The sequence below is a fragment of the Pristis pectinata genome, chromosome 16 (assembly GCF_009764475.1).
Source record: "Pristis pectinata isolate sPriPec2 chromosome 16, sPriPec2.1.pri, whole genome shotgun sequence".
NCBI classification, from domain to species: domain Eukaryota; kingdom Metazoa; phylum Chordata; class Chondrichthyes; order Rhinopristiformes; family Pristidae; genus Pristis; species Pristis pectinata.
The window spans coordinates 37,018,303-37,036,370 of NC_067420.1; the positions used below are offsets into that span (position 1 = coordinate 37,018,303).

At 46.8% G+C, this 18,068-nt stretch overlaps 1 protein-coding gene across 1 annotated transcript in view; it reads left to right on the plus strand.

Moving 5' to 3' along the window:
• plcg1 (phospholipase C, gamma 1) overlaps window positions 1–18,068 on the plus strand; it is a 128,150-nt gene that overhangs the window by 98,110 nt on the left and 11,972 nt on the right. The window contains 7 exon segments of the mRNA XM_052031441.1: window positions 2,682–2,744; window positions 2,747–2,787; window positions 5,095–5,164; window positions 5,372–5,441; window positions 11,029–11,192; window positions 12,489–12,585; window positions 15,077–15,301. Coding sequence (XP_051887401.1) covers window positions 2,682–2,744; window positions 2,747–2,787; window positions 5,095–5,164; window positions 5,372–5,441; window positions 11,029–11,192; window positions 12,489–12,585; window positions 15,077–15,301 — 730 coding nt within the window.

The following is an 18,068-nucleotide window of genomic DNA, read 5'->3' on the forward strand; positions in this document are numbered from 1 at the left end:
ACCCAGTGCATCCTGCCCTGCCCTTTGCTCCCTTGCGTGTAAAGTCTCTTACCCCCGGTTGACAAGTACTTTGTCAACTAACATCTGGTTGTCGGCACCAGTCAGCCTTGTAAGGTTAAAACATAGCCAAAAGGTGAGGTGTTGATGGGTTGCATTTTTGTGTTGATTGGAATACTGTTACTGAGTAAGTACATAGAGCCACAGAGACATTTGAGCAAACACTAGATTAATACAAGGGCGGAAGGAATAGAAGGAGATGGTATTTGGGTCTAGGTTAATGGGAAGGGTAGGGGACTCTCACGGAGCCAAAGCACCAGCAAAGGTGTCTGATGGGCCAAATGGCTTGTTTCTGTAATTCAGTGGGTGAGAGTGCCACATGCTGAGAGTAGAGTCATAGAGTAATACAGCACAGAAGCAGGCCCCTTCGGCCCAACTTGTCCGTGTGGACTAAGGTGCCTACCTGAGCTAGTCCCTTTTGCCTACGTGTGGCCCGTTATCCCTCTAAACCCCCATCCACGAACCTGCCCAAAAGTCCTTTTAAACGTTGTAACTGTACCCGCGTGTACCTCTTCCTCTGGCAGCTCGTTCCATATACAAGTTCAAGTTCGGGTTTATTGTTGGCATAGGCACCATACCCAGGGTATAAAGCCATGAAAATTAGCTTTTCGTAGCAGCAGCACAGTACACTACAAGACGAGGACAAACATAAGTTAACATAAACTTAACATAACATAAATTAACAAAACCGCCCTCCTCTGTGTGAATAAGTTGCCCCTTGGGTCCCCTTTAACCTTTCCCCTCTCACAAATCTATGCTTGTCTTATGAGGAAAGGTTGAGCGAGCTAGGGCTTTTCTCTTTGGAACGATGCAGGATGAGAGGCGACTTGATAGAGGTGTGTAAAATTATGAGGGGCATAGACAGAGGGGACAGCCAGCACCTTTTCCCCAGGGTGGCAATGGCCAATACCAGAGGGCATCCGTTTAAGGTGCATGGAGGAAAGTTTAGGAAAGATGCCGGAGGTAGGTTTTTCACACAGAGAGTGGTGGGTGCCTGGAACGCACTGCTGGGGATGGTGGTAAAGGCTGATACGATAGGGGCATTTTTAAAAAAAACTCTTAGATAGGATGTAAGAAAACTGGAGGGTTATGGGCTGTGTAGGAGGGAAGGGTTAGATTGATTGTGGGGCAGGTTTATATAGGCTGGCAGAACATTGTGGGCCGAAGGGCCTGTACTGTGCTGTACTGTTCTATGGTCTGTGCCCTCTAATTTTAGACTCCCCTACCCTGGGAAAAAGAATGTGACCATCCACCTTATCTACGCCCTCATGATTTTATATACCTCTATAAGGTCACCTCTCAGCCTCCTACACTGCAAGGTAAGGGAGAAAATCTGGAACCACAGCACCAACATCAACAGTAATGTTAATGAATTACTTATTGACGTGGTATTGTCCCCTTCACCCACCTCTCTCAGACCCTACACCGGGAAGAAATGTGCTAACATTTCCCTCAGACACCAGAGCTTCAGTTTGTAAACACGACTCCTTACTTTTGATGCTCAGTGTGTAGGGTGAGCAGTGGGGTGGGATGAAAACTGAGTCAATGGCTAGGTTACTCAGTGTAGTCACTGATTGTGCTTCAAGTAAACCTGAAGGAAGGCAGAGCCAACACCACTGTAGATACGGGTGGACCTGAGCACCTCTGCTACCTGCAGTCATCAGTCAGTGGAACCTGTACCGGTGGACATCACCAGTATCTGCGATCAGTCATCATTTTAAGTGAAAGTCAGAAAAAAACTGCAGATGCTGGAGATCTGAAATAAAACAGGAAATACTGGGAAATCTCAGCAGGTCAGGCAGCATCTGTGGAAGAGAAGCAAACGTTTCGGATCTGGATCCTCCAGAACTGAGAAAGAGAGAAACAAGTTAGTTTTAGGTCGCAGAGACAGTGGAAGAGGGTGATGGGAATGTCTGTGAAAGAGTGAAATAATGTAGTCGTTAAGGGACAGTTAGGTTGCTTTGTCTAGGTATTGGTCTGTAATGTGTTGCTGACTGGTAAAGTCTAGGTAATGGAGAGACAAGAAATGGCAGATATTGGAATCTGGAACAACACGCAAGATGCTGGAGGAACTCAGCAGGTCAGGCAGCATCTATGGAGGGAAATGGGCAATCAACATTTCAGGTCAAGACCCTTCATCAGGACAGTCCAGAAGGGTCTCAACCTGAAACCTCGACTGTTCATTTCCCTCCACAGATGCTGCCTGACCCGCTGAGTTCCTCCAGCATCTTGTGTGTTGCTCCGAAGTCGAGGTATTGTTTGTATAGTCTGACCTACTTGGACCTACCTGGCAGGTCCAAGTGCTAGTCCTGATACAAACAGAAGGAAAGAGCAAGGAGTAACAAACAATCTGCTGTAAGAACTCAGCGGGTCAAGCAGCATCTATGGGAGGAAAGGAATTGTCGACGTTCAGGACCTGATGCAGGGTTTTCGACCCCAAAACGTCAACAATTCCTTTCCTCCCACAGATGCCGCTCAACCTGCTGAGTCTCCCAGCAGATTGTTCATTGCACCGGCTTCAGTGTCTGCAGCCTCTTGTGTCTCGAAAGAAAGATAACTTGATCTAAAGTTGAGAGAATTTGATACTGAGTCAAGCATGACCTTCTGTTGATATTGTGTTGCAGTGCACAGTGAAAGCAATGTACGACTACAAGGCGCAGCGGGACGACGAGCTGTCCCTTCTGCAAGCACGCCATCATACAGGAACGTGGACAAGCAGGATGGGGGATGGTAAGCTCATGTAGAAAGCTTCACCTTAACTGAGGCAAGGCCAGGAGCCCAGAGCCCGACTCCCAGACCTGACCAGCACAGGACTCACTCTGGGCGTTAGGCACCGCTCGGGTGTACGTTCTGATCGAACCTTTGAGTTTGGATAATTTTGGGCCAAGCATGACAGCCAGGCTCAGTACTTTGTCCTGGTTACAATGATTTTCTTTATACTACCCACATATATGCTCTGTTCTCAATCAGTCTGTCAAGAGGAGATGTAAATAGAAGGAGATAAATAAGGATGGAGGAGAGAGAGAAAAGGGGAGAAATAAAAACTAATGCTGGAGCAGTTGGCTAGCAGAGCAGATTCAAGGGGCTGAATGGCCCAACCTTGTCTTTTGATTCAGCTAACACCCAAGAATAGCTTGGGCCAGCTTTATTACTGAGGCTGGAACAGGAGGTCAGAAGAGGACCTCTAGTTTACTCCTTACACTTGACTCCAGTAACTTACATAGTGAGCTTGTGTACTCCCTGAAACTCTTTTGTGTTGACTCCATTAACTTTCAGGGAGAAACATGCAAGGTGGATTCCTTCTGTTGTTCCCCCTGAAAATGTCCCCACCCCCAACCCCGCTCAATGCCCAACCAAACCTCGTTAGTCCCCCTGCCTCTCCTTGATCTTGCTGTTAGCAGCGTTTTGCTGAAGTTCACCTGGACACAACAGCAAGTTTGTGTGGCTTCAATAGCAGACAACTCACCCACCTTTTTCCATTGGTATATTAATTCCCCCCCCACTTCCCTGCCTGTGTCTCTTCCACTAGTTACTGATGTGTGTTTATCCATGCATTTCCCAAATGTCTCCTTAATGGAACATTGTACAGCTACCAATTTTTCTTTTTCCCTGGCAAGTTTGTATTTTCCACCCTGCTTCCATTCCGAGAAGGTGCGATCCATTTGGGATCTGAGAGACTTTCAACTTCAGAAAATCTCTCAGTCAACTTGTTGAAGTGTCACTGATTTGAGTTTAAAACAGTGACCATGTGGCTTTGCAAAGTACTAAATATTCCATTGATGACTGAACCTGGCCGTGTTGAGTGAAGTAAAGAATAATGTGTCTGGCGAGCTCCCCTGTTTAGTTAAGCATGCAATATACCTATATTTTGTGGTGATTTCCCTTGGAGTGAAACAAATTCAAATCTTCAGCATGTGAGCAGTTTATTGGAGGATAGATCGACAAGAACACAAGAAAATAGGAGCAGGAGTAGGTCACCTGGCCCCACAAGCTCTGCTTTTGAATATGATCATGGCTGATCTACCCCAGGCCTTAGCTCCTCCTCCAGCCCTCAATCCCCTGATCTCTCTCCACTTTATAAGCTAGCCCCCACAGCTCTTTGAGGTGGAGAGTTCCAGAGATTCACCACCCTCCGCAAGAAGGAATTAGCACACGCCTCAGTCTTAAATGACTGCTCCCTCATCTTGAAACTGTGGCCCCTGGTTCGAGATTCTCCCAACAGTGAAAAAATCTCAGTGTCTACCCTCTCAAGCCCCCGTTAGGATCTTGTATGTGTCATGGAGTCATAGAATAATACAGGCCCTTCGGCCCAACTTGTCCATGCCGACAGTGGTGCTAGTCCCATTTGCCCGCCTTTGACCCATATCCCTCTAAACCCCTCCTTTCCGTCTACTTATCCAAAGGTCACCCCTCATTCTTCTGACCTTTCCCTCCAAGCACTAATCCGAATCCTATACTAGAGATAGAGATACAGAGCACAGAATGTAGCTCCTCATCTCACTGGATCCGCCACTGACCGTCGAGCAGCCGTTTTTTACGCTAATGCTACCCTAACCCATTTTCTTCTCCCCCATCACTCCTCCCCCTCCCAACCCCCCCCCCCCCCCCCCCCCCCCCCCCCCCCCCCCCCCCCCCCCCCCCCCCCCCCCCCCCCCCCCCCCCCCCCCCCCCCCCCCCCCCCCCCCCCCCCCCCCCCCCCCCCCCCCCCCCCCCCCCCCCCCCCCCCCCCCCCCCCCCCCCCCCCCACCTTCTGCGGATTCTACCACGCACATACACACTTTGGGGACAATTTGCAGTGGCCAATTAACCTACCAGCCGGGAAACCGGAGCACCTGGAAGAAACCCACACAGTGGTTGGGAGAACTTGCAAACTCCACACAGACAGAGGTCCGGATTGAACTCAGGTCACCAGTGCCGTGAGCCAGCAGCTGCGCTAACTGTGCCACTGTGCTACCCTAAACTCTTGGCTCTGTGGGAGAGGTCACATCAGCTTTCTTGAAGGCCCGCTGTGGATTTTAATCACAATTTATTTTCCAGGTGGAAAGGTGACTATGGAGGTAAACGGCAGCTTTGGTTCCCTGCTAATTACGTGGAAGAGATAATGAGTGTAAGTACATCGCATCCAGAGAGATGGGTAAGAGACCTTATATTGGACGGTTGTCAGAGGAATATTTTAAATGGAGAACTTATTTCTCTTTTTAAGATTTGAATTGGCTGCTCTACAACTGTGCAAAAGTCATCTTTGATGAACTAAGTGCAAATTCAACACAAAAGAATTCAGAATTGCTTCTCACTGTGTTTCCTTCACTTACAGCCCCTGACTGAGAACAGTCCTCTTGGAGACTTGCTGAGAGGTGTTGTGGATGTACCTTCCTGTCAGATTGGTGAGTGGCACGTATGATTTTGGTTACATCTCACTGGCTTCCTTCACACCCAGCCTGTGCCAGGGACTAGGATCCCCATCGGAGGGGAAGAGTGAAAAGCAAAGCAATCCACAGATGCTGGAAATCTGAAATAAAAGCTAAAAATCCTCAGCAGGTCAGGCAGCATCTGTGGGGAGAGAAATGGGTTGTACAAGCCCTTCGGCCCCACCATCTTATGCCGACCTTTCAAACCTCGCTTAGGACTATCTAACCCCTTCCTCCCACATATCCCCCTATTTTAAATTCCTCCATATGCTTATCCAACAATCTCTTGAACTTGACCAGTGTACCTGCCTCCACCACTACCCCAGGCAGCGCATTCCATGCCCCAATCACTCTCTGGGTGAAAAACCTTCCTCTGATATCTCCCTTGAACTTCCCACCCATTACTTTAAAGCCATGCCCTCTTGTATTGAGCATTGGTGCCCTGGGGAAAGAGGCGCTGGCTGTCTATCTATTCCTCTTAATATTTTGTACACCTCTATCATGTCTCCTCTCATCCTCCTTCTCTCCAAAGAGTAAAGCCCTAGCTCCCTTAGTCTCTCCTCATAATGCATACTCTCTAAACCAGGCAGCATCCTGGTAAATCTCCTGTTTTAAGTCTAATGTTTTAAGTTCCATCAGAAAGTTAGAAATCAAACATTATTTTAAGTTGCAGAGAGGAGGGGAGGATGAAAGGATGTCTGCAAGAGATTGGGGACCGAGAGAACCTGAGAGAACAAGTAGTGGTGCTGGCTGAGGGAGGGTTGTGGAGGCTGAACTATCTGGGAAGGTAAATACAAGGAGGTGACTGGGACAGAGGGGAGGAAGCTAAAGACAATGCTGGAACTGTGAGATGCAAACGCTGCAGTTGCTGGAAATCTGACATACAAGAGAATCCTGGAAATAATCGGCAGGTCGGGCAGCATAAGTGGAGAGAGAAAAACAGTGTTAATATTGCAGGTTGATGATCTGTCAGCTCTAATACAAAGCTGGTCATCTGAAACTGTTGAACCTGTTGCTGATTCCTGAGGTCTGTAATGGTGCCCAGTCAGAAGATGAGATGCCGTTCCTAAAGTTTACATTGGGCTTTGTTATAAGGTATCTTCTATTAGTCACATGTACATTGAAACACACAGTGAAATGCATCTTTTGCGTAGAGTGTTCTGGGGGCAGCCCGCAAGTGTCGCCACGCTTCGGCGCCAACATAGCATTCTCACAACTTCCTAACCCGTACGTCTTTGGAATGTGGGAGGAAACCGGAGCACCCGGACGAAACCCACGCAGGCACGGGGAGAACGTACAAACTCCTTACAGACAGTGGCCAGAATTGAACCCGGGTCGCTGTCGCTGTAATAGCGTTACACTAACCACTACACAATACTATAGGAGGCCACAGATCAGAGGGGGGAACGGGATAGAGAATTAAAGTGAATTCCAGGCAACTGGAATGTCAGGGCCATCCTCGTGGACTGAATGGAGATGTTCTGCAAAGTGGCCCCCCAACCAGCAATTGGTTTTCCCAATGTTGAGGGAACTGCACTGTGAGTTACTGAATTGGGAGACGTACAAGTGACTGCTGCTTCACCCGGAAGGACTGCTGGTTTGATGAGAAGTTACCACTTTAGTAGATACCTCCAGCTGTACTCTGGCAATATATCCACCCTCTGTATCCAATGCAAGATGAGCCTTTTCTCAGAGGACAGAGAAAGAGCATCAACCCAAAAAAGAAAAACTGTGAATTTATATAGTGCCTTTTTCATCCTCAGAATGTCTGAAAGGGCTTTGCAGTAAACAAAATGATTCTGAAGTGTGGTAACTTAGGAGCACAGGGAGTTCTGACAGCACCACGAGCCGTGTTGACCAAAGTATTGTAGCTTCCACTGAGGCCTAGAAATAAGTCATGAAACCACTGACTAAGTTTAATGTAATGTCACAGGCAGCTCGGGGACATTATCATTCATCATCCCCATCCGAACAACTTCAAATATTTGAAAATTATTAAAAAAACTACAAACTTGGAATGAAAACAGGAAATGCTGGAAACACTCAGCAGGACAGGCAGCATCCGTGGACGAAGAAACAGTTAACGTTTCACGCCTGGGACCCTTCTTTGTTTCTCGGTTCTGATGGTCTAGGTAGCGGGTGGGGGTGCGATGGGTGGATCAGAGGAAATATCTCTGGTAGGGTGATTGATAGATTTCTGGATATTAAGAGAATCAAGTGATATGGGAAGAGGGCAGAAAGTGGCACTTAGGTAGATGACCAGCCGTACTCTGGTGAATGGTGGAGCAGGCTCGAAGGACTGTTCCTTATTTTCACATGAGAGTGATTATTATCCCTATATCATGAGGATTTGTGCTCCCTCCAGCTTGTATTCAACCCAAGAGCTCTTTAAGAATATTCAGAGCATCCAATTTTACAAAGTCCCTTTTTGTTCTTCAGTGGGCTGTGAGAATTTAAGGGTGACCACAAGTGGCACAGATGGTAGAGCTGCTGCCTCACATCACCAGTGACCAGGTTCGGTCCTGACCTCGGTTGCTGTCTGAGTAGAGTTTGCATGTTCTCCCTGTGACTGCGTGGGTTTCCTCTGGGTACTCTGGTTTCCTCCCACGTCCTAAAGACGTTGGTAAGTTAATTTGTTCCTGTAAATTGCCCCTAGCGTGTCATTGAAGAGTGGAATCTTGGGAGGAGATGGTGGGAATGTCGGGAAGTATAAAATGAGGTGGGCTAGGAGGAGTGCAAGAATGGGTGGTTGGCACAGTGTGAACTCAGTGGGCTGAAGGACCTGTTTCCAACTTGTATCTCTATCTAACTGCCCATGATCTCAATGGCTTGGAGACACAAGAGACTGCAGTTGCTGGAACCTAGACTAACAAACAAACTTCTGGAGGAATTCAGCAGGTCGAGCAGCATCTGTAGGGGAGAAGGAAATGTCGACGTTTCAGGTCGAAATCCTGCATCAGGACTCAGGTTAACTGTTTCTTATGCAGGGGTTCAACCTGAAATGTCAACAATTCCTTTCCCCCCTCCCACAGAACCTGCTCAACCCATTGAGTTCCTCCAGCAGATTGTTTGTTGATGCCAGTGGCTTGTTAGCCCATTAGAGGGCAGTATGGAGTCAGCCCTCCCTCTAGGGGTCTGAGGCCACACTCGGCCCGATTGGACAGGTTTCCTTCTTCCGAGAACCGCTTCCCTAAAACTTGAGGAGATGGGAAGCTCCTCACTTCAGGGGCGGGAACAAATGGCGATAAATGCTAACATTCCCAGTGACGTCCACATCCTGTGAACCAGCAAATTAAAAGAAAATTTATCCATCAATATCTGCATTAGCTTTAACCATGCCACATGACTTGCTGTTAAACATCAAAACAATCACGCTAAATGCAACTATATAATTTTTATTAAAGAATTAGTGTCAGGAGGTGGGACTTGCGCTGGGAGTTAACTTTCTTCTCTAATGAAGCATTTTGGACTTCAGTACTCTTAATTGGATCGATATTTTATTTGCGGCACAGTGGCACTGCTAGTAGAGTTGGTACCTCACAAACCCAGGGATCTGGGTTTGATCCTGAGTTTGGGTGCTGTCTGTGTGGAATTTGCCCGTTTTCCCTGTGACTAGCTGGGTTTCCTCTGCTTGCTCCGGTTTCCTCCCACATCCCAAAGACGTATGGGTTGGTAGCTGCTATAAATAGCCCCGAGTGTGTTGGTGAGTGGTAGAATCTGGGGGGGAGTTGATGGGAGTGTGGGGAGAATAAAAATGGCATAAATGATAGTAAAAAAGGCAAATGCAATGTTAGCATTCATTTCGAGAGTTCCAGAGCATAAAAGCAAGGATGTACTCCTGAAGCTTTTTATGGCGTTGGTCAGACCACAGTTGGAATATTGTGAGCAATTTTGGGCCCCATATCCAAGGAAAGATGTGCCGGCTCTGGAGAGGGTCCAGAGGAGGTTCACAAGAATGATCCCGGGAATGAAAGGCTTAATTTATGAGGAGCGTTTGATGTCTCTGGGCCTGTACTCAATGGAGTTCAGAAAGATGAGGGGGGAATCTCATTGAAACCTTCTGGATACTGAAAGGCCTGGATAAAGTGGATGTGGAGTGGATGTGGAGAGGATGTTTCCATTAGCAGGAGAGTCTACAATCCAAGGGCACAGCCTCAGAATAAAGGGACATCTCTTTAAAACTGAGATGAGGAGGAATTTCTTCAGCCAGAGAGTGGTGAATCTGTGGAACTCGTTGCCGCGGAGGGCTGTGGAGGCCAAATCATTGGGTGTATTTCAGGCAGAGGTTGATAGGTTCTTGATTGGTAAGAGGGTTAAGGGTTAGTGGGAGAATGGGGGTTGAAAAAAATGGCGGAGCAGACTCAATGGGCAGAATGGCCTAAATCTGCTCCTATGTCTTATGGGATCAGTGTAGATGGGTGCTTGATGGTTGGAGCATCGAAGGGCCTGTTTCCGTGCTGTATCACTGTGAAAGTCGACCCGCAGTATAGTAAATCAGACAACAGCAGAACCAAAGAACATACGATTAATGCCTTATTAGTTTAACTTTAGTGGGAGTGAGGGATACAGAGAAAGAGTAAACAGTGTAACCCGGGTTCTGTACTAGACTCACTCAGAGATTCACATGCCAGGGTCCTTCTTTTTATACTTAAAACAAAGAAGCCTACGTGCTAAGATTCCCATACCAAGCCATCTCTGACGATTTACTTTTTGCTTAATTATAATGATTTACATTTTGCTTCATTATCCATTACTTTATTATCTTTGAGCACTTGTAACTCAGCAGCAGTTCATCATGCTACAATCTGAAGTCACAAGATCACACAATCACAAGACAAAGGAGCAGAAGTAGGCCATTCGACCCATCGAGTCTGCTCCATGAGCTAAACTAAAACTATTCCTACCTAGCTCCAATTTCCGGCCTTATCCCCATATCCCTTGATATCTTGACTAATTAGATACCTATCTATCTCCTCCTTAAACGCCCCCAATGATTGGGCCTCCACAGCTGTACGTGGCAAAGAATTCCATAAATTCACTACCCTCTGGCTAAAGAAATTTCTCCTCATTTCTGTTTTAAACTGGTACCCTCTAATTCTAAGATTGTGCCCTCCAGTCCTGGACTCACCCACCAAGGAAAACAGCTTAACCACATCTACTCTGTCCAGTCCTTTCAACATTCTAAATGTTTCTATGAAGTCCCCTCTCATTCTTTTGTACTCCAGTGAGTACAGTCCAAGAGCCAACAAACACTCATCATAAGTAAGCCCTTTCATTCTGGGAATCATCCTCGTAAATCTCTTTTGAACCGTCTCCAACATCAGTACATCCTTCCTAAGATATGGGGCACAGACAGCTCCAGGCTCCAAGGATAACCATTTATCGCAAACAGCTAGCAAAGACAGGATACTCCTTGACTAACTACTTCTCTGATTTACACAAGGTACCTGGACATCATGCATCTCTACTATAGTCACACCATGGTTAGGCCACAGCAGCTGAATAACATTAACCCTTACATTCTAAGTTACTTTTACATGACTCTTCTCTTGTCGTGCTGCAGCGGTTCACCCAGATGGGAAAGGCAGTCGTCGGTACGTTTTCAAAATAAACGCGAACTCGTTTGCCTGCACGGGCGGAACGATGGACTTGGCAGCAGAATCACTGGAAGATCTGAATGACTGGGTGACCAAGATCCAGGACGCAGCTCGGAATGCAGGCGCCAGGGTAAGTTCCTGCTCCAAAATAAAGCCGCATCCGTTTGAATTTCTTCGAGCCTGGTTCAGAGATCGTGATGGAAAATGTTTTTACATAAAATGTTCTGTTTTGTAAATGGAAACTTAGTGGGAACAGGCCCTTTGGCCCAACTGGTCCATGCCGACCATGATGTCCATCTCTCTTGTTATTGTACCTGCCTCAACTATTTCCTCTGGCAGGTCATTCCATATACTGACCATCCTCTATGTGAAGAAGTTGCCCCTCAGGTCTCTTTTAAAGGTCCCTCTCACCTTAAACCTATGCCCTCTAGTTTTTGATTCCCTTTCCCTGGGAAAAAAAACTGCTTGAATTCACCCTATCTATGCCCCTCATGATTTTATACACTTCTATAAGATCACCCCTAAGTCTCCCATGCTCCAGTGAATAAAGTCTTTGGTGAAAGGAATTTCAAGGACACTGCTTATTTTTGGTTGCAGGTGGCTGGTGCTGTGGGACAAGTCTCACCAACAATCCAGAATTGGGAATTGGAGACATTTTGTTTCTCTCCCTAGCCTTCCTACATGTACATACCTCACTATGGATGGCGACCATTCAAACTGTACCTTGGCAAGAACAGGCCTCCCTGAAATTTATATTCTGACAAGATCATTTAAGCTAAGACAAGACTTCTTTATTAGTCACATGTACATCGAAACACACAGTGAAATGCATCTTTTTCCGTAGAGTGTTCTGGGGGCAGCCTGCAAGTGTCGCCACGCTTCTGGTGCCAACATAACATGCCCACAACTTCCTAACCCGCGTGTCTTTGGAATGTGGGAGGAAACCGGAGCACCCAGAGGAAACCCACACAGACATGGGGAGAACGTACAAACTCCTTACAGACAGTGGCCAGAATTGAACCCGGGTCACTGGCACTGTAAAGCGTTATGCTAACCGCTACAATCCCTCGAACAATCCCAATAATAATGGTCATCTCTGTAACTGAGGCTTAGAGAGAACTGACATCACACAAAAGGGATAGTTATGATAACGAATTCAAGATTTGTAGCCCAGGGATATCATCACTGGAACTGTTGCCTAATCAGAATGAGTAGTGTAGAAATATTATCCCAGTGTGTACAAGCGGCCCACATACTGTAGTAACAGTACCCAAATATCCATTGAGTTTAGAGAAACCGAGGCAAAGGCAAGAAAAGGCCCCTTTTGAGTGAAGTCATAGAGGTGATGGGTAATGACTGTGTTCAATCACTGTGTCAGAAAATCCTGCTGTAATGGGATTGATGTAGGGTTTTTTTCATTCCTTAGAAGGAAGAAGGCAAGATGATGGAGCGCAGGAAGAAGATTGCACTGGAGCTCTCTGACCTGGTTGTGTACTGCAGACCTGTTCCCTTTGACGAAGATAGTAAGTGACGTTGGATGAACCAACAGGCTTGTTTGCTGTAGGTGGACAAGACTGTGGACTGGCGCCCCCAGCTGAAGTCCTGGCAGTGCGTTGATGTATATTTTGCTTGTGCTTGCTCTCCTTCTGGACCTGAACCATTGTCGCAGGAGTGGACAGTGGGAGGGCGATGCTGGATCAGTGTCCTTCCGGTCGGGATGGGTTGGAGGAAGTGGATCTCATGCACAGTTTAAATTGGCATCGTGGTTGGCACAGACCTCGTGGGCCGAAGGGCCTGTTCCTGTGCTGTACTATTGGGTCAGTTACAAATAGGACAGGATTACTGCAATTTTTGGCACCAGCAACAACACTCCCCCCAGATTTCACCACTCACCTACAGACTAGTGACAACTTACAGTGTCCAATTAGTCTACCAACCCCCACAGTCACAGGGAGAACATGCAAACTCCACACCGACAACACCCGAGGCCAGGATTGAACCTGGGTCTCTGGCGCTGTGAGGGAGCATCTCTACTAGCTGCGTCACTGTCCAGTCAAACAATGTGTTGCCTCATTTCCAGATCCTAACAATAGGAATTAAGGCCCAGAACCATTTGATGAATTTATTATTTCTATTGTGTGCAAGTTGATGGCAGTTACTATAGTGACAGCCCACAGAGCCACCTCGTGGCCATAGCCTCTATTTACGTCGTGACTGGTGACAGAAAGGTGGAGTGGGCAATGTGACTCAGTAATGTACTTCATAAAGTTTAAGCAGAAATTGAGGGGCATTCTCAAGTTAGTTTCCAAGTCATGTCCAATAATTTGGCATTATCAAAATATAGGGATTGGAACAAAAAACTGCAGATGCTGGAAATCTGAATCAAAGGCAGAAAATGTTAGGAGCACTCAGCAGGTCTGTGGAGGGATACAAATAGAGGTGACCTTTCAGGTCAAGGACCCTTTGTTAGAACTGGAAAAGTGAGAGGGGTAGAAAGAACAAGGGAGGTGTCTGCAAGAGGGTGCAGACCAATGTTGACAAGGTAACAGGTCCTTAAAAATAGGTTAAATCGGAGTAAAACAAATTGAAATAGAAAGATACAGCCTTGTCTGTGGAGAGAGAGGGAAAGGAAATGGTCATTGGAAGTTGTTAAATTCAGTATTGAGTTGTGAAGGCTTTAACATGCCCAAACCTCACTGGAGCAATATTGGGAACCAAAGACAGAGAGTGGAATGGAGAATTAAACTGATAGGCGGCTGGAAACTCAAGGGTCTGTGGATTAAATAGAATTAATGTTCCATTGCTAGGAATTTGATTTCATTCAATTTCATTGTGGTATCAAAGCGCAGACCTAACTGGGGTCAGTGTGGCTGTAAAAATGGAGGCTGGAAAGGTCCTTAACTGGAACCAGAGGGTGTAGAAAAAATTAGAAGCCTGTGACTGTAGAGGAGCTGGAATTGAGATAAGAGCTCAAAGTTAATGGGATATGGAATCCAGAACTGGACTTAGCACGGACGAGCTCAGAGGTGAATGGAACAAGGAGGCAACTGAATGAAAATCAGGTTTCATTTTGCCAGATGTCATCGGTTCATCCTAACCATATGTTAATGAACACTTGTTGAGGTAGCAGCTTAACTTTTCTATCTTACTGAGGATGAAGGCCGCTAGACTAAAAACTTTCAAAACTAGTCTGGTGGGTGACTCAGTCTTCTTCTGCAGTATTTCTTAACACCACCCAGCTGTCCCTTCCACCTCCACCTCCATTTCCAGAGTGCCATTAGCCAAACATCTAAAGATAATATTTCTTTATTAGTTAAATGTACATCGAAACAGTGAAATGCATCTTCGCGTCAAATGTTCTGGGGGCAGCCCGCAAGTATCGCCATGCTTCCGGCACCAACATAGCATGCCCACAACTTCCTAGCCCATACATCTCTGGAATGTGGGAGGAAACCCGAGCACCCAGAGGAAACCCATGCAGAAACAGGGAGAACGTACAAACTCCTTACAGACAGCGGCCGGAATTGAACCCGGGTCGCTGGCGCTGTAATAGCGTTATGCTAACTACTAATACACAGTCGATGTTTTGATCAGAGTCCTGATGAAAGGTCTTGATCTGAAACATTGACTGTTTATTTCCCTCCATAGATGCTGCCTGACCTGCTGTGTTCCTCCAGCATTTTGTGTGTGTGTCTTGCTCCGGATTCCAGCATCTGCAGAATCTCTTGTGTCTCAGTCTAGATTCACGTTTGTACTCAATCTCCAAAATTCAGTTCTCTTAAAGTCAATGGAACCAAATTTCAGAGGCAGGGCTCATGGCATGCACACTATCATGTTGTGCAATTAGCTCAACTGCCTGAGAACATATTTCTGGAACGAGCTTCTGGAATGAAGGTCAGTATTTGGATGGGAAGGTTTACAAGTGCTGGGTAATGGGAGTATACTGAGGGTGATTGTGCAGTGGCTTGTGGAGTGCCTGTCAGAAACACTAAGACAATAGCCTTTGTGCTGCAGAGATTGGGAGTGACCGAGCCTGCTACAGAGACATGTCGTCATTTCCGGAGACCAAGGCCGAGAAGTACGTGAACAGAGTCAAGGGGAAGAAATTCCTGCAGTATAATCGCCTGCAGCTGAGTCGCATCTATCCTAAAGGGCAGCGTCTTGACTCATCCAACTATGACCCCCTGCCCATGTGGATCTGTGGTAGCCAGCTAGTGGCCTTGAACTTCCAGACACCAGGTACCTACTGCTTTCCTCCTTTCAACACTGTTGCAGCAAGGGGAGGTGGGAGGGAACCTACGCAGTCACAGGGTGAACGCAGAAAATCCATGCAGACAGAAGTCTGGATTGAACCTGGGTCACTGAGCTGTGGGGCAGTGCCACTGTATCGCTACACAATGGGTCACCGGAACCTTAACCAGCACAACCTCGGGGGCAGGCCAGAGGCCTTGTTACCTGTATCTAATAGCTGACATCTTACCGCCTCAAATGCATATCATTGCCTACAAGGTTCAAATCAGGACTGAAATGGAACACCCGTCACTTAACTTGCTGGTTGCATCAGTAACAACACTGAGGAAACCCTCAATACTAGGCTCAAGGTGCACCAGTTCCAATTTAACATGGCAGCAGTATTTATGACCTACAGGGTGCATTTGGTATTGGTATTGGTATTGGTATTGGTTTATTATTGTCACTTGTACTGAGGTACAGTGAAAAACTTGTCTTGCATACTGATGGTACAGGTCAATTCATTACACAGTGCAGTTACATTGAGATAGTACAGGTGAAAACAGTAACATTACAGAGTAAAGTGTCACAGCTACAGAGGAAGTGCAGTGCAATAAGGTGCAAGGTCACAACAAGGTAGATTGTGAGGTCAAGAGTCCAACTCATCGTATAAGGGAACCGTTCAATAGTCTTAACACAGTGGGATTAAAGCTGTCCTTGAACCTGGTGGTACGTGACCTCAGGCTCCTGTATCTTCTACCTGATGGAGAAGGAGAGAAGAGAGAATGACCCGGGTGGGTGGGGTCTTTGATTATGCTGGCTGCGAGAGGTAAAGAGTCCAAGGAAGGGAGGCTGGTTTCCGTGACGCGCTGGGCTGTGTCCACAACTCTCTACAGTTCCTTGCGGTCCTGGGCAGAGCAGTTGCTGTACCAAGCCATGATGCATCCAGATAGGATGCTTTCTGTACATTTAAATCCTTCTCCCACTCCACACACCAACAGCAATGTCCTGCAAGCACCATTTACTTCGAGTTTCCCTCTGTACAGTGAACAGACCTGTTCAAGAGCAACTGGAAACTAAAACAGATTACCTGCCCTGTTTGTAAGCTCATAAGCTGTTTGCTGCCATTCAATCAAGCTCGAAACTCCTGTTAAAAGTCCTGCCACATTTGATAATGTGAACAGCAGGGGATAAAGATAGAATGGCTTTGACAAGCGAGGATGCAGAGGGCAGGTTGTGATGCATTGGTAAGTCCTGACCTTAAATATTGGCTTTCACAGAGAGCCCCCAACTCCAGTCCTTTATAAACAACCTTGCTGATCAAAGCAATCCCACCACACTTGGAAGGGAGGGAGAGAACTTGTGAGAGGGAGTACACAGCTTGTTCAGATAACCCACTCCCACTGTGCTGCTCTCCCACACCCACCAGTCCACCCTGGGTCACTCCCCCTTCATTCCCCTTTTCCATCCTGCATCTTCCCTCCTTTTTACCTCGACTCATCATCCTCCTCCACCCGGTTCCATCTGCCTGTCTACCTGGGCTTCTTCTCCCTGACTTTTCCTACCCCCCGCTCCGTTTAGTTCCACCTATCACCTCCCAGCCTCTGTCTGTAGCCTCCTACCTCCCCTCTCCTCCCCCCAACTCCATCTGCCCATCATCTCCCGCTCATCTGATTCCACTGTCACCTACCAGCCTCAGTCTCACCCCTCCCTCTCACTTCTACATACCCGCTATCTTCCCTCTGCTCTCTCAGTCCTGATGCAGGCTCTCAGCCTGAAACGTCGACCATCCCACGGATGCTGCTCGACCTGCTCAACTCTTCCAGCAGTTTTATTTTTTTTTCCTTCACCATCATCTGGAACTTGCGTCAAGGACTCGGCACCGTCAGCAGTAACACTGCTGCTGAGTGCACTGATCCACCCTCTGGTTTCTTGTTTCCAATCCTCTGCCTTCTTTGAATTTCATCCACACTGGGTTTCAAACTGGAAATTGTTCTTGGCAATTGCTTCCCGAGTGGGGAAACATTACTTTCTGTTCCTGTCTCTCAATAGAGGCCAAGTTCATGGTGTTACTGGCACTGGTTCTCATCCGCAGCTAACCCTCACGTTCGATTAGAAAGACCCCACCCACCCGGGTCATTCTTTCTTCTCTCATCTTCCATCAGGTAGAAGATACAGGAGCCTGAGGACATGTACCACCAGTCTTAAGGACAGCTTCTACCCCACTGTGATAAGACTATTGAACGGTTCCCTTATAGGATGAGCTGGACTATGACCTCACGATCTGCCTTGTTGTGACCTTGCACCTTATTGCACTGCACTTTCTCTGTAGCTGTGACACTTTGTACTGTTATTGTTTTTACCTGTACTACCTCAATGCACTCTGTACTAACTCAATGTAACTGCACTGTGTAATGAATTGACCAAGATGGAAAGAGTTGCATTTAACAAGTGCCTTTTATCACCTGAGGATGTCCAAAAATACCTTACAGCCAATAAACTCCTTTATTGGTATTGGAATTGGTTTATTATTGTCACTTGTACCGAGGTACAGTGAAAAACTTGTCTTGCATACCGATCGTACTGGTCAATTCATTACACAATGCAGTTACATCTAGTTAGTACAGAGTGCATTGAGATAGTGCAGGTAAAAACAATAACAGTACAGAGTAAAGTGTCACTGCTACAGAGAAAGTGCAGTGCAATAAGGTGCAAGGTCACAACAAGGTAGATCGTGAGGTCATAGTCCATCTGTCACTGTTGGGGTGACCCCAAT